The sequence below is a fragment of the Aureococcus anophagefferens genome (genome assembly GCF_000186865.1).
Source record: "Aureococcus anophagefferens unplaced genomic scaffold AURANscaffold_26, whole genome shotgun sequence".
In the NCBI taxonomy this organism is placed as follows: Eukaryota; class Pelagophyceae; order Pelagomonadales; family Pelagomonadaceae; genus Aureococcus; species Aureococcus anophagefferens.
Window position 1 is genome coordinate 243,884 of NW_008705586.1, and position 23,249 is coordinate 267,132.

The following is a 23,249-nucleotide window of genomic DNA, read 5'->3' on the forward strand; positions in this document are numbered from 1 at the left end:
GAGCGGCGCGTCGCCGCCGAGGCCGCGGCCGAGGCCGAGCGCCTCGCCGCCGCCGCCGCGGCGGAGGAGCGACGGCTCGCCGACGAGGAGCGCGCGCGCGCCGCGGCGGCCCGCGAGGAGGAGCTCGCGCGGCTCGACGCGGAGGAGCGCGCGCGCGTCGAGGCCGAGGAGGCGCGGCGCGAGGAGGCCGCGCGCGCGGCGCGCGAGCTCGAGGCCCGGAAGCTCGCGGCGTGCGGCGCGATCCAGGGCATGGCGCGCCGCGTCGCGGCCAAGGCCAAGGTCGCCGCGCGGCGCAGGGCCCACCGCGAGGCCCAGGCGGCCATCGTCGAGGGCGGCGCCGCGGGCGCGCGCGCCATCGAGGCGGAGACGGCCGCGGCGCGGGACGACATCGCCGCGTCGCTGCTCCAGTTCAGCGCGCCGCCGACGCCCGAGGACGGCGCGCCGGCCGAGGCCGCGGCGGCGAAGCGCAAGGACGAGGCCTTCAAGAAGTTCCAGGCCGACGCGGACGCCAAGGCCGCGGCCGACGCCGAGGCCGCGGCGAGCCAGCCGGCCAAGGACGAGGCGAAGCGCCGGGCGGAGCAGGAGCTCGCGCTCGGCGGCGTCGAGCAGGCGCGGCGCGACTCGCAGCTGCCCGACCTCTCGCCGGCGAAGGACGATGCCGAAGCAGCCGACGCGAAGGCCGCGGCGGACGCGAAAGCCGCGGCCGACGCCGAACCGGCAGACGCCAAGGCCGCCGCCGACGCCAAAGCCGCCGCCGACGCCAAGGCCGCCGCCGACGCCGAAGCGGCGGACGCGAAAGCCTCCGCCGAAGCCAAGGCCGCGGCCGACGCCAAGGCCGCGGCCGACGCCCGGGCCGCCGCGGACGCCGAGGTCGCCGAGGCCGAGGCGCGCGTCCGCGCCGAGGCCGAGGCGAAGATCGCCGCGGAGGCCGAGAAGGCGCGCGCCGAGGCCGAGGCCGCCGCGGCGAAGCAGCAGGCCGAGGCCGACGCCATCGCGGCCGCGCAGGCGGAGATGCGGCGCGAGATCGAGGCCGCGAACGCGCGGCTCGCCGAGGAGGAGAAGATCCGCAAGATCGAGGCGGAGGCGCGCGCGCGCGTCGAGAAGGAGATGGCCGCGCGGCTCAAGGCCGAGCAGGAGACGCGGGCCCGCTTCGAGGCCGCGGAGCAGGAGCGGCGCCGCGCGGCCGAAGACGCGCGGGCCAAGGCCGACGCCGAGGCGCGCGAGAAGCAGGAGGCCATGCTGGCGATGCTCGAGGAGCGCGCCGCGCGGCTCCAGAAGCTCGAGGAGGAGGCCGTCGCGGCCGCGGAGGCGCGCGCCGCCGCCGAGGCCAAGGCCCGCGCGGACGCCGCGGCCGCGGCCGCGGCCGCGCCGCCGCCGGAGCCGACGCCGCGCGACGAGCCCGAGGAGCCCGCGCGGGCCGAGACGCCGACGAAGGAGCCGACGGCGCGCGAGCGCCGCGAGCAGAGCAAGCGGGCCAAGGCCGCGGCGGCCGCGCGCGAGAAGCCCGTCGTGCCGCCCCTGTCGTTCCGGAAGATCGAGGGCATCGCCAAGGACCAGGCCGAGCGGCTCATCGAGGAGCGTATGGAGGCGCTCAACGCCAAGTTCGCCGAGCTCGAGCACCGCGAGGACCGGCTCCGGTCCCTCGAGGCGTCCGTCGAGGCGCGGCTCAGCGGCTTCGAGGCGACGGCCGCGTCGCGCGACGCCGAGGCCGCCGAGTCGCTGAGCGCGCGCGACACGCAGCTCATGACCGTCGTCGAGGACCAGATCAGCGCGCGGCTCGAGGAGATGGGCGCGCGGTCGCTCGCCATCGAGGAGCGCCTCGACAGCTACCGCGAGGAGGCCCACGGCGCGTCCATGGAGGCCACGGCCGCCGTCCAGACCGCGCGCGAGGCCAAGGACACGGCGCGCGAGGCGCGGGACCGCGCGGAGAAGGCCGCGTCGGACCTCGCGCTCGTGCCGCACCAGGCGCCCGCGTCGCCGTCGCGGAGCCGGACGCCGTCGCGGAGCGACCGCGCGCGGTCGCCCGCGGCCGGCGGCGCCGCCGGCGGCGCGCTCGCGGGCGCGTCCTACGCCGCGGACCACTGGGTCCAGTACTACGACGACGCGAGCGGCTCCGACTACTTCTACAACACGGTCACGGGCGACACGTCCTGGACCGAGCCGCCGGGCGTCTCCGTGCAGCGCGGCGACGAGCTCGCGGCCGCGCCGCTCTTCGAGGACGTCGACGAGCCCGTGAAGCTCCAGGAGGGCGAGTCGCCCTGGCTCGAGTACTGGGACGAGTCCGCCGGGAGCCGCTACTGGTACAACGTGCTCACGCACGAGGCGTCCTGGACCCAGCCGCCCGAGGACGACCTCGACGCGCACGCGCAGCAGATCGTCGTGCCCCCGGGGCCGGACTGGACCGCGGCCATCGACAACAAGTCGGGCCGCGAGACCTGGGTCAACGACGCCACGGGCGAGGTCCTCAAGTCCGCGGACGGCGACGCGGGCTCCCAGGCCTCGGGCACGGACCGCCGCGCGGCCCGGCGCAACCGCCGCGCGTCGAGCGCGGCCAAGCACTAGAACCACCTAAGACCAACGTTACGACTCAGGACGCGCGCGGCGGGCCGAGGCGGCACGCGGCGGCGACGGCGTCCCGCGCGGGTCCGCTCGCGTCGGCCGCCGCGGCGACGACGTCCGCGCGCGTCAGCGCCCAGGGCTCGACGCGGGACCGGGCCCCGCCGGCGTAGACGAAGTCGAGGAGCGCGTGGGCGTCGCACGGCTCCTCGAGGCCGCGGCGGAAGTAGGCCCGCGCGCACCGCACGGAGCCGACGACCGGCTCGCGCACGGGCACCTTCGCCGCGGCGCAGTAGGCCTCGACCTTCGCGTGGCAGGCCGTCGCGTTCGCCCGCGCGGCCCCGCGGAGCAGCGCGTCGAAGCGGCCCGCGCGCTCGACGTCGACGAGGAAGTCGCGGAAGCGGCGGAGCTTGTGCTCCGGCGGCAGCGTCCACTGGTTCGTGGCCCTTGAGCCGGCCTGGTCGGCGTTCGTGTGCCAGTCGTAGCAGTTTCGGCGCACGAAGCCGAACTCGGAGAGCTCCGCGTCGCGCCAGCCGAGCAGCCACTCGGATTCGACGTAGCGGTAGGCTTCGAGGTAGGCGTCGAGGCTCGCGTCGTCGCGGCAGGTCGTCGGGGAGGCGTCTGTTGGTGCGATGGCTTCGTCTGTTGGTGCGATGGCTTCGTCCGTCGCCGCCGCCGTCCCCGCCGCCGCCGCGCAGACGTCGTCGTCGCCGCCGCCGAAGGCCGGGAAGCAGTCGAGGTCGACGCGGACGAGGTCGCAGATGCGCGCGAGGAGGCTCCGCGCGAGCGCGCGGTGCGGCGAGCGCGCGTCGGCGGCGTCGGCGGCCATGCGCTTCGCCCAGCGCGAGCCGCCCGTCCGCATGGCGACGCCGGCGGCGCCGGCGCCGGGCAGCGCGGCCGCGAGGTCCGCGGCGAGGTCGTCCGTGCGCAGGAAGTCGTAGTCGCGCATGTCGAGGCCCTGGTTGAAGCTCAGCGCCATGGGCATGATGTGCTTGTTGAAGAAGCCGCAGCGCTCGACGTCGGCGACGAAGCGCTCGAGGCGCCGGTACTGCGTCGCGACGTCTGAGGCGAGCCCGGGCCGCTCCGCGCCGGCGCGCAGCGCGTAGCTGGGCTCGCACCAGTCCTCGGGCCAGGTCAGGCGGCACGCGCCTGTGAACCAGGACTTTTGGATCCAGCCCATCTTGTAGAAAACGTCCAGCTGCCGGTACCCGCTCACGAAGCGCTCGACGGGGTGCCGCGCGGACGAGTAGAGCGCCGCGCCGCGCGCCGCGGCCGCGCGGAACGCGTCGAGGCCCTTGATCTCGACGCCGCCGCGCCGGTCGATCACGAAGTCGCGCAGCGTCGTGCTGCCCGTCTTGCAGGGCAGCGGGCCGACGACGACATCGCTGTCGGGGACGGCCCAGCCCTGCAGCGGCTGCGGTGCGACCCTTTTGAACCGCGCGTCCGTCACGTTCGTCACGTCGCAGCGCGCGCGCAGGAACGAGGCCGCGCGTGAGAGGCAGAGCGGCAGCAGCAGCCTTCTCATGAGCAATCCATCGTCCCCGTAGTACTCGTGGCGTATGAGTTGAAGTTCAATCAACTCGGGCTTTGTGAAGCGCCTCGGCGCAATGGTGTCTCCATAAATTGGGACGCGAAGCGCGACCCAGTCGCGTCTGCTGCGAAGCATGGACGACCCGGCGACCGTCGCGCTGGTGCTGTCCTGGCTTCCGCGCAAACAGCTGATCATCATGTCGACGGTGGGGCGCGCCTACCGACGCGCCGTCTACGACTGCTCGGAGATGCTCGTCGTCTGCGGCGGGCGCGGCTCGCACGGCCACGTGAGCGACTGCTTCGGCCTCGTCGACGGCGTGCGATGGGTGCGCTTGGCCTCCATGCCCGAGCCCCGCGCGCACGCCGCCGCGGGCGCGCTCGCGGACAACAAGCTCCTCGTCCACGGCGGCGAGCTTCAAAACGGCCAGCGCGTCGGTTCCACGCTCTATTACGACGCAATCGTCGACGCATGGACGCGCCTAGACTATGGGCGGTGTGAGGAACCACCATCATCAGCAAGGTCGATTAAAAGCGACGCTGGTTCCGTGACAATCCATAAATCTGGCGGAGCTACTTTATACATCGCTGGCGGGCTCGGAACTACGGAACCGCAACGTACCATCTGCTGCTTTACCATTTCATCAGAAGATTATCACCCTATGAAATACTGGAGCTATCTGCCGTCGGCACGTTTCTCTTCCGCATGCGCTCAACTCGGCCCCTTTGCATGCGTTATCGGTGGCTACATTGCGGGGCGGGCGTCGGACGAATTTGTTCGCACGTTGTTCGAGGCAGGACCAATACCCACGAACGGCCCACCGCTGCCCGCGCCGCGCTTCGACGGCGCCGCGGCGACGCTCGGCGGGAAAATATACTACGTCGGCGGCCGCGACGACAATTTCCGCCCGCGCGCCGAGGTCTACGTCTACGACCCCGACATCGAGCAGTGGACTTCGGGCCCGCCGCTGCCCGAGCCGCGGGGCTCCTGCCGCGCCGTCGTGCACCGCGGCGAGCTCGTCGTCGTCGGCGGCACGGTCACCGCGCCGCCGCGGAGGGCGCCGATGGAGCTCCGCGGCGGCGCGTGGACGCCGCTCCCGCCGCTGCCGAGGGACGGGGAGTCGCTCCTCCTCCCCCCGTCGCGACCATGCGCGGTGCTGAGGTAAGAAACTCAGGACCTTAGGGACTCGAGGAACGGGGAGTCGCTCCTCCTCCCCGCCGTCGCGACCATGCGCGTGCTGAGGTAAAGAAACTCAGGACTCGGACCTTAGGGACTCGAGGAGCGCGGTCTCGTAGGCGAGGTCCGCGCCGTCGATCGCGTCGGCGTCCTCGTCCTCCAGCGCGCCGCCGAGCTCGGCCTCGACGAGCCGATGCGCGGCCTCCAACTCCGCGTCCATCGGCGCCGGCGGGCCACGCGGCGGCGGCAAGGACGGCGCGGGAACCGGCGCCGGCGCCGGCGCCGGCGTCGCGGCCGGCGCCGGCGTCGCGGCCGGCGGCGGCCTCCAGCCCGACGCGAGGCGGATGGCCGCGTGGTCGACGTCGCCGTCGCAGGCGCGGAGCGCGGCCTCGGCGACGGCGCGGTCCGCGCCGAGCTCGAGCAGCGCCGCGAGCTTCGCCGCGTCGACGGGCGCCGCGGCCCGCCGCAGGTCCGCCGCCGCGGCGCTCCAGTTGTTGTCGCACCGCTTGAGCGCCGCGAGCCGCTCTTCGAACGCGACGCCGGGGCACTCGCGGCCGAGCCGGTCCAGGGCGCGCGCGTCCACGAAGGACCCGTCGCTCGTCGCGCCGCCGCCGGCGACGATGGGCGCCTCCTTGCGCTTCGCGCCGCGGCGGTCCGCGGCGTCGAGGATCGCCGCGGCGGCCTTGGCCGCGTCGCCCTCGGCGCGCCGCAGCGCCGCGAGCGCCGCGGCGCGCGACGCGCCCAGCGCCTCCAGCGGCGCGAGGGCCGCGGCGTCGTGGCGGAGCGCCGCCAGCAGGCACGCGCCGTCCGCGGCGAGCGCCGACGCGTCCGCGCCGCGGCACGCCGCCGCGAGCGCGCGGAGCACCTTGCAGCGCGCGAGGGGCACGAACGCCGCGGGGATCTTGCGGCCCGCGCGCGCCGCGGCGACGCCGCGGCCCTCGTAGCGGTCGTCGAAGCGCCTGGCCAACGACCGCTCCGCGGCGGCGAGGCGCCGCTCCGCGTCGTCGAGGCACGCGCCGTCGCCCAAGAGCGCGTAGGCGCGGCACAAATCGAGCTGCAAGAACCCGAAATTGTCGACCTCGTCCACGAGCGCCGGCGCCGCCGCGCGGACGCGGTCGAAGGCCTCGTCCGCGGCGAGAAAAAAGTCGATGGCCGCGGCCGCGTCGCCGCACCGCTTGCCGCGCGCGTGGAGCGCGACGGCCTGGACGAGCGCGGGCCGCGCGGCGGGCGGCACCCGCACGCGCCGGCCGCTCCGCCCGTCGGAGATGTCGAACGCGCGGTCGCGCGCGAGCCGGTCGCAGGCGTCCAGGAGCCGGTCGACCTCCGACGGCTCGTCGACCGCGGGCGCCGCCGGCTCCGCGATCAGGATCGCGCGCAGCGGCCGGCCCGCCCGCTCGGCGTCCGACGGCCAGCCCTGCGCCGCGAGCGTCGCGCCGTCGACGAGCGCGCGGCCGCCGGCGATGACGCGGACGCGGCCGTCGTAGCCGCCGGCCGCCGCGAGCACGGCGCGCGCGTCGGCGCCGGCCGTGCCGCCGTCGAGCGCGACCTCGAACGGCTCGCCCGCCGCGCCGGCGCCGCGCACGGTGCGCCGCCGCTTCGCCGCGAGCTTCTCGACGGCGCGCCGCCGCAGGTCGCGCAGCGTCGCGGCGACGGCCGCGACGTCTGCTTCGTCGAGCGCGGCTGCGTAGGTGCTCGCTGTGGCGGTGAGGGCGCCGTCGTCGTCGTAGGGCGCGAGCCAGAGCTTGACCTTCTCCTCGCGCAGCCGCGCGACGACGCGCTCCTCGAGGGATGCCATGTTCTTTTGTCGATGGTCGTGGGCTTGCTCGCAGCGCGCGTTGCTTAGAGGGTCACGAGGGCCACCATCTCTTTGCCACTCGAGCTAAAGTTGCATCGGATGCGCACATCAACATTGCCATGCGGGCCGCAATTCTTGGGCAGCATGGGCAGTATTGGGCAGCATGGGCAGCATGGGCAGCATGGGCAGCCATAGCGCTTACTGCCCTTGAAAATGATAGAGCTCGACGTCACCGACTGGCTAGTCACCTGCGATCCGCGCCACCTCACGCTCTGCGCCGCCGCCGCGCTCACCGAGCGCCAGCGCCACGCCGCCAGCCAGCTCAAGGAGGCCTGCTGCGCCGCCGGGGCCTGCTGCGTGCTCGCGGGCATCCCCGCCGCGACGCTCGACGTCTTTGAGCGCGCGGCGACGGCGGCACAAACGAACGGGAGCCTCGACGAGGACGCCGACGAGCGCGTCGCCGCCGCGCGCGACGCGTTCCGCGCGCTCGCGACGGCCGCTCTGAAGCTCTGCGCCGCCGCGTTCGGCCTCCACGAGAGCCAGCTCGCCGTCGGCGCCCGCGCGGACCGCTTCGTCGCCGGCGCCGGCGCTGTGCCGGAGCACGCGCTCGCGCTCCGCTACGCGGACGGGGCCGTGCGCCTGTCCGTCGGCCGGCCGCGGACCGCGGCGGGCGTCGTCGCCGGCGTCGCGCCCGTCGCCGGCGCGGACCTCGGCCCCGCGGCCCTCTCCTACTTCGCCGCCTTCGCTATCTCCTAATTACCGCGGCCGAAAGCGGAACGTCTCGCCGCCGGGCTCGCGGCCGCGGTCCGCGGCGCAGTGCCGGGCGTGGAGCGCGGCGTCCGCGGCGTAGAGCGCCTCGACGCGCGCCGCGTTGCGGTCGCTGATGAAGCTCCTCCGCGTCGTCGGCGCGTCCGACGCGTTCTGGGACTGGTGCTTCGTCGCGTTCTTGAGCCCCTTGGCGTTCGGCGCGCGCCCCCAGGCGCCGAGGATCGCGGCCACGTCGTCGTCGAGCGACTCGATGCAGGCGTAGCGCACGTCGACGGCGACCTCGCGCTCGTCGCGCGGCGCGCCGCGGTCGAGCGACGCGAGGTAGAACTCCTCGACGGGCACGAGGAAGTTCTGGAAGTTGTCCGGGTACGTGACTTCGAGCGCGAGCGCGTGCCGCGGGTCCGCCGGCGCGAAGAGCGCGTCGACGTAGGCGTCGAGCCGCGGGAACTCGCGCTCGAAGACGCGGTTCGCGGCCGCGTGCGCGCCTCCCTGGACGTGGTTCCCCTCCATGCGCCGCTGGAAGCCGCTGACGAGCCGCGACACGGGGTCGCGGAGCGACACGACGACGCGCCGCGCGCCCGCCGCCGCCCAGTCCGCGAGCGTACACTCGTGCATGTGGAGCTTCGCGGTGCCCGTCGTCGCCTTGACGACGGCGTCCGACGCCGCGCGCGCGATCGCGAGGCCGACGACGTCCGCCGGCGCGAACGCGCGGCGCCGCGTGGTGAACAGGCGGCAGGGCTGGCGGTGCGCGACCTCGTCGGCGAGGTTGAACGCGCGCGCCAGCGTCTCGTTGTCGAGCTTGACGTGCGCCGTGTGTGGGTTGCGGGAGAACCCCAATACGGCGCGTCGCGGCGGCTCGACACGCCGCGACGCGCCGCCGCGCCGCACGCGATGCCACAAGCTGCTCGGCCGTCGCGGATGCGTCGTGCGCAAAATGACGCAGAGCAAGAGGACCGCTGCGGCCGCGCCCAGCGCGTGGGCGCGGGCAGCCATCGAGGCCCGGCGCGCCTAGGTTGAGAGGGGCGAGAGTAAACATGTTGTTTTTGAACATTCAACATCGTGGACAGCATCCGGGAAGCATGGGCCAGCAGCGTTGAGCACCCCCCCAACAGCCACATGGGCGCCGCCGCCACGACGGCGAAGCAGCCCCTGGCGGAGGTGGACATCAAGAACGAGATCGGCGTGCTCTACGGCGAAGAGGCGCAGCAGGCCTTCGCCGCGGCCAAGAAGGGCGACGTCGTCGCGTGGCCAAAGGCCCAGGCCTACGCCGAGGCGCACGGCCTGCTCGATCCCAAGGCCGTGCTGTTCAAGAACCTGAGGCAGTTCAAGATCGCCCGCGAGCAGATCGAGGCCATCTACGACGAGCACTTCTCGGGCGCGGTGCGCGACATCCCGTGGCGCGGCGAGGACCTCGGCGACGACTGGCGCCAGTGCGCGCTGCACGGCGCGCCCGCGGAGACGCTCGACGAGCTATACGCGGTCGCGGAGAAGGCGTTGCTCAAGTACGGCGAGGTCATGACCGCCGCGTGCCCGAGCGGCGCGGTTCTGAAGCTCGCGCCGCTCAAGGGGCTCGCGCGCGCCGCGGCCAAGGCGCGGAACGAGTACGCGAAGAACACGGCGCCGGCGACGTCGTGGCTTTTCGACGTCGTGCGCGGCTCGGTCATGTGCGCGACCGAGGACGAGATCGTGCGGTTGTACGCGGCGCTCGACGAGGACCCGCGCGTCGACGTCGTGCGGACCAAGAACCGGTTCAACCCGCCGTGCTTCAACGGCTATCGCGACATTCTGATGAACGTGGCGGTGCGCGTCGAAGGCGACGCGGGCGAGGTCTTCGCACCTCTGCGAACTCCAGATCCACCACGCGCCGATCAAGGAGTCGGAGCCCATGCACAAGAGCCACGTGACCTACGAGTTCTTCCGCGAATTCTTCCTCGGCAACGCGGACGCCGTCGAGCAGCGCCTGAAGATGCTCTGCGCGCTGCCCGTCGACGATGCGGAGAACGTCGACGACCTCGTGGATCGGGTGCTCGGGTCCGACCGCGCGTCGGACAAGACGCTGCTCTTGGAGCTGGTGAAGCTGCTCGAGTCGATCGCGGAGCACGCGAGCGCGGTGCGCGTCCAGGAGAAGGTTCTGGAGATCAAGGAGCGCGAGTTCGGGCGCGACCACGTGCAGGTGGTCGTCACGCTGGAGTGCCTCGGGTGCGCGCACGGCCGCCTCGGCGACAACGCCAAGAAGCGCGAGCTCCTCGAGCGCGCGCTCGCGATCAACGAGCGCGAGTTCGGCCGCGACCACGTGGAGGTGGCCATCACGCTGGGGAACCTCGGGAACGCGTACAGCGACCTCGGCAACGCGGCGAAGTCGCGCGAGCTCTACGAGCGCGCGCTCGCGATCAAGGAGCGCGAGTACGGCCGCGACCACGTGGAGGTGGCCAAGACGCTGAACAACCTCGGGAACGCGCACGGCGACCTCGGCAACAACGCGAAGAAGTGCGACTTCCTCGAGCGCGCGCTCGCGATCAAGGAGCGCGAGTACGGCCGCGACCACGTGCAGGTGGCCAGCACGCTGGTGAACCTCGGGGTCGCGTACGGCCGCCTCGGCAACAAAGCCAAGAAGCGCGAGCTCCTCCTCGAGCGCGCGCTCGCGATTTTCGAGCGCGAGTACGGCCGCGACCACGTCCAGGTGGCCAGCACGCTGGTGAACCTCGGGAACGCGTACGGCGACCTCGGCGACGACGCCAAGAAGCGCGACCTCCTCGAGCGCGCGCTCGCGATATTCGAGCGCGAGTTCGGCCGCGACCATCCGCACGCCGCGCTTTGCCGAAGGTTGCTCGGGGGTTGAGGGGGGCAGCAAGTGCATTCGTAAGGCCGTCTGGCTTTGCGAAGATCAGCCGCTAGACCGCCGGACCTCGACGGCGAACTGCGACGAGCAGCTGCGCCGTCCACGACCTCGACGTCCGGGACTTGCGGCCCGTACTGCAGGTCTAAACCAGCCACATGAGCCAAAAAAGACCGGCCACGCTTCGTCAGATGGATGCGCTGCGCGGCCGCCGCCCTTGTCACCTGCGTCTCGGAAAGCGAGATGACTGTGGGGCGCACCGCGGGACGCGCGACCACCGGAACGCAGCGTAAGCAAAAGGAAGGGTTAGGCGAGGAGCTGGGACGGCGGCTCGGCCTCCTCGAGGATGGGCGAGCAAGCGGCGCCCGGCGCGAGCGCGGGCGCGGGCGCCTCGCCGAGGGCCGCGAGGTCCGGCTCCGACGCCTCGTAGAGGACGCGGTAGACGTCCTTGGCGAGCGCGGCGGCCGTATCGCCCGGGGGGCGGCAGCGGAGCGCGGCCTCGACGGCCTGGAGCTTCTTGAAGTAGAAGTCGCGCTCGTTCTCGACGGCCTCGAGCGCCTCGAGGAGCTCCGCGTCGCGCGCGGCGGCGGCCTTGCCGCCGTCGCCGCGCGGCGGCGCGGGCGGCCGGTTCTCGTCCGCGGGCGGCGCCGCGGCCTTGGCCGGCGCGCGCTTCGCGCGGCGCGGCGCGGCGCGCGGCGGGCCGCGCGCCGCGGCCGCTGCGGGCGCGCCCTCGGGCGCCGCGCGCGCGTTCTTCGACTTGCGCCGCGCGAGGACCGGGTCGTAGCCGTCGACGGGCCTCTGGCCGTCGTAGAAGGCCTTGAACCACTGCATGAACTCGAGGTTGTCCTGGTACTTGCCGCGGATGAGGCGGTTCACCTCGACGGGCTTGGACACGCGCGCGCGGTCGAAGGCCGACTGGAGCAGCTTGTAGTTGCAGATCATCGCGTACTCGTCCTTGGCGCCCCAGTTGACCTTGGACATGGGCACGGTGTTGGGCTGGATGCAGTCCATGAGCTGGCAGGCGACGGCGCCGGAGCAGGTGTCCTCGATGCGCTGCACGTTGAGCTCGAGCGTCGTGTTGATCCAGTCGAGCAGCTCGCGCCGGCCGACGAAGTAGGCCGCGTCCATCATGCCCACGACGCGGTCGTTCGAGGGCGCCGGCCGCGTCTCGCGGGGCACCGTGGCCGCGCTGTACGCGCTCGACGTCGAGGGCGCCATGAATGGCGCCATGTGCGCAGCGTGCAAAGGCGTCGACGGCGCGTCGGTGTGCGCTGCTGCACGACGTTTGGCAGCGCGGGGCGGGAGACGCGCGCGCGCGCGCAGCAGCTCGAGGGATTGCTCAAAACCCCACCCGTCGCGGCATGGTGAAGCTCGTTGCACCCAATGGTGCCGTAGTTTTACGCCGCTTTTCGCCGCTGCGCGAGGAGCCACGTCCACAACCCCGCGTCGCGGTAGGCGAGGTCGTAGGACGCGTGGCCGACCATGTCGTTGTAGCGCGGGTCCGGCGGCGGCGGCGCGTGATCGTAGCGCGTGTAGCGCACGGGCGTCGCGCGCGCGGCGTCGAGGGCGTGGACCGCCGAATCGGCGTAGGTCACGGGCATGGCGCTGTCGTCGGCGGCGTGGAAGACCCAGACGGGTAGATCCTTCAGCCTTTCCGCGGCGTCGCGCGGCCGCCCCGCGATCGCGCCGCAGACGGGCACGAGCGCGGACAGAAAGGTCGGGAAGCGCACGCCGAAGCCCCAGGCGCCGACGCCGCCGGCGGACTGGCCCGTGAGCGATATGCGGTCCGCGTCGACGGCGTAGGCCTCCGCCGCGGCCGCGGCGAGCGCGTGGACGCGGTCGAGGCGCGGCCGCGACCAGCCGCCGCGCGTCGTGCCGTCCCAGCCCTGGGGCATGAGAACGACGAAGGGGAACGTGGCGGCGAAGGTCGCGTTCTCGTAGTGCCGGCCGCCGAAGACGAAGGCCCAGGTCTTCGCCGCGTCGAAGCCCGTCGACTGGTCGTCGCTCAGCAGCCGCGGCAGGCTCTGGCTGTTCATGACGTCCCAGATGCCGTCGCCGGCGCCATGCAGAAATATGAGCATGGGCCAGGACCGCTCCCGCGTCCAGCCGCGGGGGAGGAAGAGTTGAAACGACTCGACGCCGGTCTCGTGGGCCGTCTTCAGCGCCACGTCGGCCGGCAGAGTCCAGCGCATGATCGTGCGCTCGCCGAGCGGTGGGATCGCGCCGAGGAGCGGGACGTCGGCGCAGCCGACTATGGCGACGATGCGCATCGTGGGCAGCCTCATGCTTTCTTGCAGTCGTGTTGCGGTCGAGCTCCGCCGGCGCCGTCTCCGACAGCCGCGTCGCGCCCGCCTTCGCCGCCCCCCACGACAGAACTCGAGCACCATGAGCTTCCGCGGCGAGGGCCGCATGTCGGGCGTGCGCGGCGGCGCGAGCCACTTCAACTGGGACGACGTGAAGAAGATCCAGAAGGACCGCGACCTCTACATCGGCGCCTGCATGAAGGCGAGCGTCAACGGGCGCCGCGACAAGGACCGCGACTTCTTCTGGTACAACAAGTCGACGGACACGCTCGGGCGGTCCCTGAGCGAGACGCCGGAGCAGGCGAAGGCGCGGCGGCGGCTCGAGGTCCTCGAGCGGAAGCGCGCGGACGCGGAGGCGCTCGCCGACGCGCTCGGCGAGACGGCCGAGTCGCGGCGGCGCGCGGACCAGGTGGACCTGGAGATCTCCGAGCTCAAGTCGCTCCTCGAGCGCGGGTCCACGGAGCGCGACCAGCTCCTGTCCACGGAGCGCGTCGCGGGCCTCGGCGCGGCGCCCGCGCAGCGGCACGAGGGCGTGTCGCGGTCCGCGACCGTCGCCGCGGAGGACGACCGCATGCGGCGCGAGGGCCGCGAGCGCGAGCTGCTCGCCGCCGACGCCGCGCGGCGGACCTGCCGCGACGTCGCCGCGGCCGCGCCGACGAACGACGGCGGCGGCTTCGTGACGACGCGCGGCGCCGCCGTCTCCGCGGCGGACGCGCGGCCCGACGCGGGCGACCTCAAGCGCAAGCGCAAGGAGGAGAAGCGGGAGGCCAAGAAGGCCCGCAAGGAGGAGAAGAAGGAGGCGAAGAAGGCCCGCAAGGAGGCCAAGAAGGCGCGCAAGGACGACGGCGCGAGGACGCGCGCCGCCGACTTCATGTAACGCTCGTGTTGTGGTGCAACTAACATATCCCGCCGGCGGGATATGTTACAACCTAGCGCCCCTTAAGCTCGTAGAGCGCGAGCGTCCGCGCGCAGAGGCCGACGGCGGCGCCCGCGCCCGCGAGCGTCGCGCCGGCGGTCACTAAGAACGCCGTCGCGAAGCAGTCCGCGCCGACGCAGTCGCCGTCGTCGTCCGCGTGGCCGTCGTAGACCGCCGGCGCGAGCCACGTGGAGAAGAGGAGCGACGCGACGACGATCGTCGGGACGCAGAGCGAGTAGTTCGCGCCGACGTGCGCGAGGCCGTAGAGGTCCGACGCGACGGAGGGGATCGCCGTCCACATGCAGCCGTAGGCCGCGCCCGCGGCCGCGGCGCCCGCGAAGGCGCCCGGGAGGCTCGCGCCCGTCGCGTAGAGCACGACCATGGACGCCGCGGCGCCCAAATTCGCGGCCGCGAGGATCGCCGGCCGCGGCCGCCCCGCGCGCACGAGCGCGTCGGCCGCGCGGCCCGCGGCGAGGCGCGCGAGGCAGTTGGCCACGGAGACGAGCGACACGGCGACGTCCGCCGCGGCCGTCCCGCCGCCGCGCGCGGAGACGATCTGGCCGAGGTTGTTGATGACCATGAGGCCCGCCCCCGCCACGGGCAGGATCGCGAGAAGAAATAACCAAAAGTCGACGCGCGCGACCGTGTCGCGCGGCCGCGAGTCGATCTTGCCCGCGTCGGAGGCGACGCCCGCCGCCGGCGCCACACTACCTTTCGAGACGAGCGGCGCGTCTTCGGGCCCGTCGCCGGCCGCGCGCCCGTCCGCGGCCACGCGCGTCTGCCAGCCGAGGCCCGCGACGACGGCGACGGCGACGGCGGCGTTCGCCGCGGCGGACGACCAGGGCCGCTCCACCCTCAAGATCGCCAGCCCCAGCACCGCGAGCGCCAGCGCCACGACCCGCAGCGCCGCGCGGTCCAGGCGGTCGCCCTCGTCGCCGTCCGCGCGCGTCCCGCCGAGGGGCGCGGCCGCGAGCGCGCGCGCGCCCAGGAGCGGCAGCGCGAGCGCGACGACGGCCAGGATCCCGACGAAGGACGCGCCCGACGCCCAGTACGCCGCGAAGAGCACGATCAGCGACGACGCCAGGCCGTAGAGGCTCTTCATCAGGCCGACGACGGCGCCGCGGTGCGATCGGAACGCGGCGGCGCACGTGCCGATGCACGCGCAGTCGAGGTAGCCCGCGCCGTGCCCCCAGAGGAAGCAGCAGGCGCAGCTCAGGGCCGCGCCGCCCGCGGCCGGCGGCGCGACGAGCAGCAGCCAGACGCCGCCGTAGCCGACGCCGACGAGCGCCGCGCCGAGCGCGACGGTGCGCCGCGCGCCGAAGCGGCCGAAGACGAGGCCGGCGACGCCGCTGTAGGTGCCCAGATTCGAGCAGAGCGCGGCCCAGGCCAGCTGCTCCTGGCTCAGGCCCAGCCTCGCCTTGAGCGTCGACGAGTAGCTGCCGAAGGAGTAGACCGTGCCGGCGCTCGACATGATGAGCAAAGCCGCTGCCTACCAAATTCCCGGTCAAAAGCGCTCGAACGTCGTCGCGGCCGCAGGACGCTGGCCGCCGCCAGGCCCGTCCACCGGTCATTCTCCTCGTCCATCGTCGTGCGCGGCATCGTCTATCACCGGGCTGCCTCGTCCATAAGAGCGTAGGAGGGGAATAGCAACCACTGCGGCGGCGATCCGTTGAGCTTTGGTTTACTCTCGGCTCGCTGTATGTGTTTGGTTCCGCTCATCGGCTCGCTCTATGTATTTGGTTCCGCTGATTTCAGAGATCGACGGCATGGATGCATTAAATTTAGTCGAGCGCGCCTACCACCGCGCGCGCCCCCCCGCGTGCAAGATCGCTGGGACTGCGCATAGCGCACACATCGGGGCTGCCATCCGCGAAGGAGCGGCAGCGTTTGGATTGCGACTCGCTGAGAACACAAGCGGCTTCGGGCGACCGGTTTGACGGACGCGACGCCCCTCCCCCGGCCCGTGAGCGGCCCGGGCAGCCCCGCGCAGCAGCAGGGATCGTCCGCTGTCGACCCGAGAGCGCCCTGCCACAAGGGTTGGCCCCGCGGACCCGAGGAAGTCGATCTGACGTGTTCGCGCTGAAACCGCGTCGCGCGCGCCCGCACGCCCGCGCGCGCGGTGTCGCACGTCGTTCGAGCCAAGTCAGCAACTGAGCAGTCCGAGGGTATCAGACATGTACCCCGAGCCTCCGATCCAGCCAGCACGCTGCCCAGAGCCCAAAATGGGCTGCTTTTCGGCTCGCAGAGCATGCCGAAATGCTCGAACTTCGCGCAGCGATTCCGGATGACGGTCAGGGTGTCCATGGTCACGGAGCACAGTTCCGAGCACACCAGAGGCACGTCTGCCGCGATCCGCAGCCCATGACCATGGACAGCCGGCCGCGCGCGCGCCGGCAAATGCCAAAGAGAGGCTCTCCCTGCTTCTCCCCTCATTAAGAGCGTGGCGTCAACTTGAAGGGCATCTCCGCCTAACCTTATGCTAACCTTCAAAGGAAGCATGGGCTGGTGAGCGACCTTGTCATGCGCGCCATTCTCCTTCTTGCGCTCGTGCTCGTCGGCGCGCTCGCCGACGGGCCGACGCCGACGCTCAAGCCGACGAAGAAGCCGAAAAAGACGCACAAGCCCACGAAGCAGCCGACGACGCCGAAACCCACGAAGCAGCCCACGGCGAAGAAGACGCCGAAGCCGACCAAGGCGCCTAAGGCGACGCCGCGGCCGTCGGCGGCGACGAGCGCCGCGGCGTCGCCGGCTGCGACGAGCGCCGCGGCGTCGCCGGCGACCGACGCCTGCGGGGGCTGCCCCGGCGACGACGTCTGCCTGCCCGGCCCCCGCGGCTCCCACAAGTGCTGGAGCCAGGCGGACCTGGAGACCCCCGCGGCGCCCGTGGAGCCGCCCGCGCCCGCGCCGCGGCCGCCCGCGCCGCCGCGCGCGTCGTGCCTCGAGACGGGCTGCCCCGGGTCGGCCGTGTGCCTCGGGGGCCCTCGCGGCCACGCGTGCTGGTGCCACCGCGGCTGGAAGGGCGACCTCTGCGAGTCCGACGCCTGCGCGCCGTTGGCGAGCTGCGCGGAGTGCGTCAGCGCCAACTTCTCGCCCCTCAAGCCCGTGAAGCCGCCCAAGGCCGCGCGGCGCCTGCAGAAGGCCGGCCGCGGCCGCGGCGGCGGCGCGGGCAAGCGGTCGCCGGGCGCCGGCAAGGCGCGCGGCAAGGCCGTCGGCGCCGGGCCCAACGTGACCGGCAGCTGCGCCTGGCGGTCCGGCGCCTGCGTCGCCGAGGCCGCGACGCTCCCGGCCGGCTCCGAGGTCACGGCGCTCCAGGTGTCCCTCTGCTACGGCCAGCAGCCGGCGTCGACTGGCGAGTTCAGCGTCGTCCCCAAGGCGATACGCGCGCCGCCGGCGCCGCGGCCGCCCGACGTGTCCGCGACCTTCCCCCCGAAGCCCAGCGAGGACGCGAGCTTCGTCGTCCACGGCGCGCGGGACCCGGACCCGACCATGGTGCTGCTGGTCGGCGTCGGCGCCTCCTGCCTCATCGCCGCCGCGGCCCTCGCCAAGCGACATCTCTGCTAGCTAAATTACACGTCGTAGTCTCGCGGATCCCGGCTCGGACTCCGACCCCCCGCGTCCTCCTCTTCCTCGTCGTCCGTCTCCACCAGGTCGTCGACGCGCACCACCAGGCCGCGGGCGACGTCGCGCTCGTCGTCGTCGTCGACGCGCGCGCGGAGGTCGGCGACGGCGTCTCGGAGCTCGTCGTCGTCGAAGCCCGGCACGCCGTCGACGAGATCCGGCGGCTGCCACTCGTCGTAGATGAGGTCGTGGACCTCGAAGGCGTCGTCCTCGTCCTCCGGGTACGGCTCCTTCTCCTCCGCACCGAGGCGGAGGTCGAAGACGACGGTCTTCTCCCAGGCGAGGGCCGCGCGCTCCGGCGCGGCGAACGCGTGGGGGAAGTGGCGCGCGAGCACGAGCTGCGAGGCGACGGTCGCGACCAAAGCGCCCGCGAAGCAGAGGAAGAGCCCCGGCTTCGGGTGGAGCTCGAGCACGAGCTTCGGCCCGAGCTCGTCGCGCGCGTCGTAGCCGAAATCTCTGGAGAAGCTCTCGGAGATGGCGGGGAACTGGTCCTCCATCATGAAGACGGCCACGCATACCATGTCGAGCGACGCCCACTCCGACAAGAAATGGAGCGCCCTGCCGAAGGACGAGCACGCGCGCGCGCCGTCGCTCGCCGCGAGCGCCGCCGCGCACGCCGCCGCCGGGAGCGCGCAGGCCTGCGCGAGGGCGACGACGACGCCGCAGCCGAGGACGACGGCCGCGACGACGGCGCGGATGGCCCGCGCCGCGGACCGCGGCGCCGTGCGGCAGCCGTCGACGGCCTCCCAGACCGTGTAGCGGTCGTAGGCCTCGTCGACGACGAGCGCCGGGACGCCGCCGCCGAAGTGGTAGCTGATCTCGTAGCTCCGCGCGACGAAATGCGTCGCGAAGCAGCCGCAGCCGACCAGCACCGGCGCGGCGACCGCGAGCGCCCACAGACCCGCGTGCGGCGCCCGCGGCGGCGGGAGCGGCCGCGGCGGCGACGGCGGGCCCGGCGGAAAGTGCGCGAGCGTCGACGTGAGCGTCCGCGACGCCAGCAGCCCGACCAAAATGACGAGCGCGCCCGCGCGCGGCGCCGTCGCCACGTAGCCCTCGACGCCGAGGACGGGATCCGGCGCCGTCTCGACCTGCACGAAGGTCACGAGCCTACCAAGCATGACGGTGACGATTTCTCATTGTTTCCCCACCCCAAATCTCTCGAAAGTCGTCGCGGCCACAGGACGCTGTCACGAGCAGGGCGATGAACGCGATGTCTAAGATCGCCGTCTTGCCGCCGAGGCCCAGGAGCCGGAAGCGCCGCGACTTTTCGGCCGCGTCGCCCGGGGCCCAGCACGTCGCGACCGTGAGCATGTTCTTCGCGAAGGGCCAGATGCCCGAGCTCGCGCCGGCGACGGCCGCGAGGAGCCAGGCGTCGCGGCGCCAGAGCTCCTCGACGCCGCCCCAGAAGTCGTAGCCGTCGAAGACGGTATCCGCGGCCACGGCGTAGTCGAACTCCACGTCGAACGCGATGAGCCCCTGCCCGACGATCACGACGACGACGACGGCGACGGCGCACAGCGACGCCACCGCCGCGCGGTCGTCGGCGTTGGCCGCGCGGAGCCCGGCGACGGCCGCGCCGCCGGCGACGGCGACGACGGACGCGGCGGCGGCGCTCCAGAGCGCGAGGCCGCCGCCGCCGCCGCCGTCCGCGGACTCCGGCAGCGGCGGCGGCGCCGGCGATGCCGCTCGCGTCGCGTTGCCGAGAAGCAGGCGGCCGCAGTCGCAGCCGGCGCAGAGGCAGCCCACGAGGCGCGCGAGCTCGCACGTCTCGTGGGCGTAGTCCGCGCATGTCAGGCCGCTGCACGCGTCCTGACAGGCGTCCGGCATGTCAGAAGGTCATGCGCGCGCGCGGACTAGCATGTCTCAGTGCTGCCCGAGGCTTCTCAACGTTGCACTGCACTGTCCTGAATGTTGACGCCCTTGCCACAAGCTGCGGCAAAGAGGTCGCCACTGCCGTGCCGCCACTGCCGCCGCGCCGCGCCACCCATGGTGGCCCGCGCCTGCACCTACGCGAAGACCATGGTCGTGGTCTACTTCGCCGTGGGCCCGAAGTCGCTACGCAAGGCGTGCCGGAGCGCGCGGTCGGCGAAGACCTGGGGCCAGCTCGACCTCGCCGCAACCCTGGAAACCATGCTCGTCACCGACGACGCGACGGTCAAGCAGCTGGACCTCGAGTGGGGCGAGGCGACGCCCTTCGACGTCGTCGAGTCCATCGACGGCCGGAGCTTCGCGCTCGAGTTCGAGGCGACGAAGCCGGTCGGCGCCGACCCGGCGGAGTCGACGGCGAAGCGGTGGCGGAACCGGACGGACCCGGCGAACGTGGCCCTGCGGCGGCTGCGCCGTCTAAAAATTCGATCCATCACGCACGCCCTCGACCGCTACGACCGCGCCTTGTTCATGGACGCGGACACGTACGTCTGCAAGCCCCTGACCGGCGCGGTCTGCGGCGTCGGCGGCGGCTACGACGTCGCGTTCGTGCCCGTGCGCGAGGGCAAGGAGCACGCCAAGTCCGTGCTCGCGGCGTCGCCGCGCTGGCGCGTGCCCGCGGCCGCGCGCGAGGCGAACACGGGCGTCGTCGCGTGGGCGAACACGACGAAGAGCCGCGCGCTCGTGACCCTCTGGCTCGAAGCCTACGACGACCTATTGGAGCAGTCGGGCTTCCTCATGGACCAGCCGGCCTTCCGCGCGGCGCTCCACGCGACGGGCGCCAAAAGCCGCCACCTCCACAGCTCGCTCAACTGCCGGGGCCACGACCGGAAGCGCGGCGAGACGCACGGCACCGCGGCGGTGCCCTTGAAGTGCGCGGGCTTCGACGCGCACGAGCTCGACGGCGAGGTGTCCTACGCGCTCAAGGGCGGCGCGGGCTGCGTCGTGCTCCACTCCCACGACATCCGGGAGCCCGCGAACTACCCGCTCTACGCGGCGAGCCTCTACGGGCCCGGCTGGGAGAACGTCGGCTCCGCGCCGGGCAAGCTCGCGGAGGAGCTCGAGCGGACGCGCATGGACCCCAGCAACCTGCCCAACTGGCGCCACCACCCGCGCGAGGACGAGCTCCTCGCCAAGTACCACGCGCACGAGGCCGACGAGCTCCGCGCCAAGTGGAAGGAGATGGACCGGCGCTGGGAGAAGGGCCTCGGCACGCACGGCGAGGAGTTCCGACGATGATGACCACCGGCACCGCTAAAAAAGCTTCGGAGTTCCGACGATGAGACCCACGGCGAAAGATAAGGAGACTGGACGTGATTATAGCGCCCGAGGGCGAGGGGCGCCCGCGGGCGGCGTCAGGGGGTCGCGCGCGGTCGTCAAGGGGCGCGAGAGAGAGAGAGAGGGGCCGGCGGCGGTCGCGGGGCCGCGGCCGCGCGGGGGAGCTAGCGGCCGCCGGGCCGCATGGCGGAGGAGGAGGTCGTGACGACGCGGGGCGAGGCGACGGTGGCGTCGGCCGCGCCGCCGTCGCGCTTGGAGAGCGCGCCCGCGGGGCGCTGGCCCGCGGCGGCGCCGGACGCGGGCGCGGCGCCGCCGCCGCTCGCCGCGCGGCGGTCGCCGGAGCCCGACGGCGGCGCGGCGCCCGGCGCGCCGGCGCGGGCGCGGTCGTAGTTCGGGTTCGACGCGCCCGTGGACGCGCGGCGCGCGGACCGCGGGTCCGTCGCGTCGCCGCGCTTGGCCTCGTCGAGGTCGAGCGGCGGCGCGCGGTACGCGGCGGCGTACTCGGCCGTGCCGCGGCCGTCGCTCACCTTGCGGTCGCCGTCGTCGGCCTTGGCCTCGCCCTCCTTGTAGCGCTTGTCGTCCGCGGGCGGCGGCGCCGCGCCCGCGGGCGGCGCCGCGCCCGCGGCGTCCGCGCCGCCGGACGGGCCCGCGCGCTCGGGCCCGAGGCGGCTCCGCTCCTGCTGCATGTTCTGGACCGTCCAGTCGTACATGTTGTCGTACTGGAAGCCCTTGCGGTAGAAGAGCTCCTTGAAGAGGCGCTTGAGGTACGCGTAGTCGGGCCGGTCCTCGAAGCGGAGGCTCCGGCAGTACTCGAAGTAACTGCGAAACTCGGCGGGGAAGCCCTTGCACAGGCTCTCCGTCGACGTGGACATCTTGCGGTCCATGATGCGCTCGTACTTGAGCTTCTTCGTGTTCGCCTTGAGGCCCTGCCACGGCAGCGACCCGCGGATGAGGTACATGAGCACGTAGCCCAGGCTCTCCAGGTCGTCGCGCCGGCTCTGCTCGATGCCGATGTGCGTGTTGATGGACGCGTAGCGCGCCGTGCCCGTCAGGTTCTTGTTCTCGCGGTAGGGGATGTGCTGGTGGCTCCGCGGGTCCCGGTACTTCTTCGCGAGCCCAAAGTCGATGACGTGGATGACGTGCTGGCGCTTGCCCAGCCCGATGAGGAAGTTGTCCGGCTTGACGTCGCGGTGGATGAAGGACTTGGTGTGCACGTACTCGAGGCGGCTCACGAGCTGGTCCGCGAGCATGAGCACCGTCTTCAGGTTGAACTTGCGGCCGCAGTAGTTGAACAGGTCCTCGAGGGACGGGCCCAGCAGGTCCATGACCATGACGTTGTAGTCGCCCTCGACGCCGTACCACCGCACGTTCGACACGCCCACGCCGCCGTGGAGGATGCGGTAGATCTTCGACTCGTAGAGCAGCTGCGGGTGCCTGCGGGACGGCCGCGCGTCGGGGCACACCGGGCGGCGGCGCGCGCGGTCGCGCGCCCGCGCGCGAAATAGAGAGGGCGCGGCGCGCGCGCTTGGATTTCACGGACTCGAGCTTGATCGCGACCTCCTCGCCGGACGTGAGGTTCGTCCCGAGGTAGATGTCGCCGAACGACCCGGAGCCGATCTTCCGCCCGAGGCGGTACTTCTTCCCGACGCGGAGCTCCATGGCGCGCGGGCCCGGGCGCGGCCTCCCGCGCGGCTCGTCGACGGGGCGCGCGCGTCCCGCGCCGCCCGACCTGCTTTTTCGCCGCTCCGCTCCGCCCGACGCCGCGTCGCGCGTCCCCGAAGTTCCGGCGGGCCTACGCGTGGGGCGCGTCGCGACTCCCGCGCCGCGCGCCGCCCCGGCGAGCCCCGGCCCGCGCCGCCCCGCCCCGCCCGCCGCCCGGCCCCGCGCCCCTGCCCGAAAGCGGGATTTTCCGGCGAGGTCGCGGTCGACGTCCGTCGACCCCGCCGAGGAAGCGGGGCGCAGCGCGGGTCCGGGCTGGGGGAGTGGGTCGTGCGTCGGGCCCGCCCCGCCCCCCGTCGCAGAAAATTCAGCTACCACGCCGCGTCTATACCGATTACCACTCCGCGCTCGCCGGCACGATCCGACTGGTAGTGGCGCCTCGCGAGGCCGATACGGCCGCAGCGCATCTAGATCCCGCAACGGCAGTGTGTCGCGACGCCGGCCGTACCTGTGCGGACGCGCCTGTCGTCGTCGGTGTCGGGCCGCCGCGAGCCAGGAATGGGGTCCGAACTCGCCGATCTCGTCCCTGGAGCTCGATTCCCGTTCTGGGTTCGCGACAGCATTTATAAAACAAGCGACGACGATCGTCCGGCTTCTGGTGCAAGCATGGCGCGCCGCGGCGTCCTTCGTCCGGCTTCTGGTGCAAGCATGGCGTGCCGGCGCGGCCTGGTCGCCGCCTTTGCGCTGATCCACGTGGCCCGCGGCGTCGACGACGCCTTCGCCAAGAAGGCGACCCTGACGTCCATCGACGGCTACCCGAAGCCGACCTGCATGTGCCGCACGACGCTCGACGGTGACCTCGAGGAGGTGCTCGAGGCGCTCCTCGACGG

At 73.1% G+C, this 23,249-nt stretch overlaps 4 protein-coding genes across 4 annotated transcripts in view; 2 read left to right on the forward strand and 2 right to left on the reverse strand.

Annotated features, from left to right (window-relative positions):
• The window catches only part of AURANDRAFT_66786 (hypothetical protein), a gene marked incomplete at both ends in the record, with an annotated part of 5,340 nt that extends 2,778 nt beyond the window's left edge, over positions 1-2,562 (forward strand). The window contains one exon of the mRNA XM_009042049.1: positions 4-2,562. Coding sequence (XP_009040297.1) covers positions 4-2,562 — 2,559 coding nt within the window. The remainder of the gene's footprint in view (positions 1-3) is intronic.
• Positions 2,563-9,789: 7,227 nt separating this feature from the next.
• AURANDRAFT_31713 (hypothetical protein) lies at positions 9,790-10,662 on the forward strand (the record flags this gene model as incomplete). Its single annotated transcript, XM_009042050.1, has 1 exon — positions 9,790-10,662. The coding sequence occupies one exon, from the start codon at positions 9,790-9,792 to the stop codon at positions 10,660-10,662; it is 873 nt and encodes a 290-aa protein (XP_009040298.1).
• Positions 10,663-11,463: 801 nt separating this feature from the next.
• Positions 11,464-11,796, reverse strand: AURANDRAFT_7035 (hypothetical protein; the record flags this gene model as incomplete). Its single annotated transcript, XM_009042107.1, has 1 exon — positions 11,464-11,796. A coding segment is annotated over one exon (333 nt), but the record flags the coding sequence as incomplete, so codon positions are not given.
• A 9,506-nt stretch (positions 11,797-21,302) lies between these two features.
• Positions 21,303-22,359, reverse strand: AURANDRAFT_2298 (hypothetical protein; the record flags this gene model as incomplete). Its single annotated transcript, XM_009042025.1, has 2 exons — positions 21,303-22,134; positions 22,241-22,359. Coding segments are annotated over 2 exons (951 nt in total), but the record flags the coding sequence as incomplete, so codon positions are not given.
• Positions 22,360-23,249: the final 890 nt, after the last annotated feature.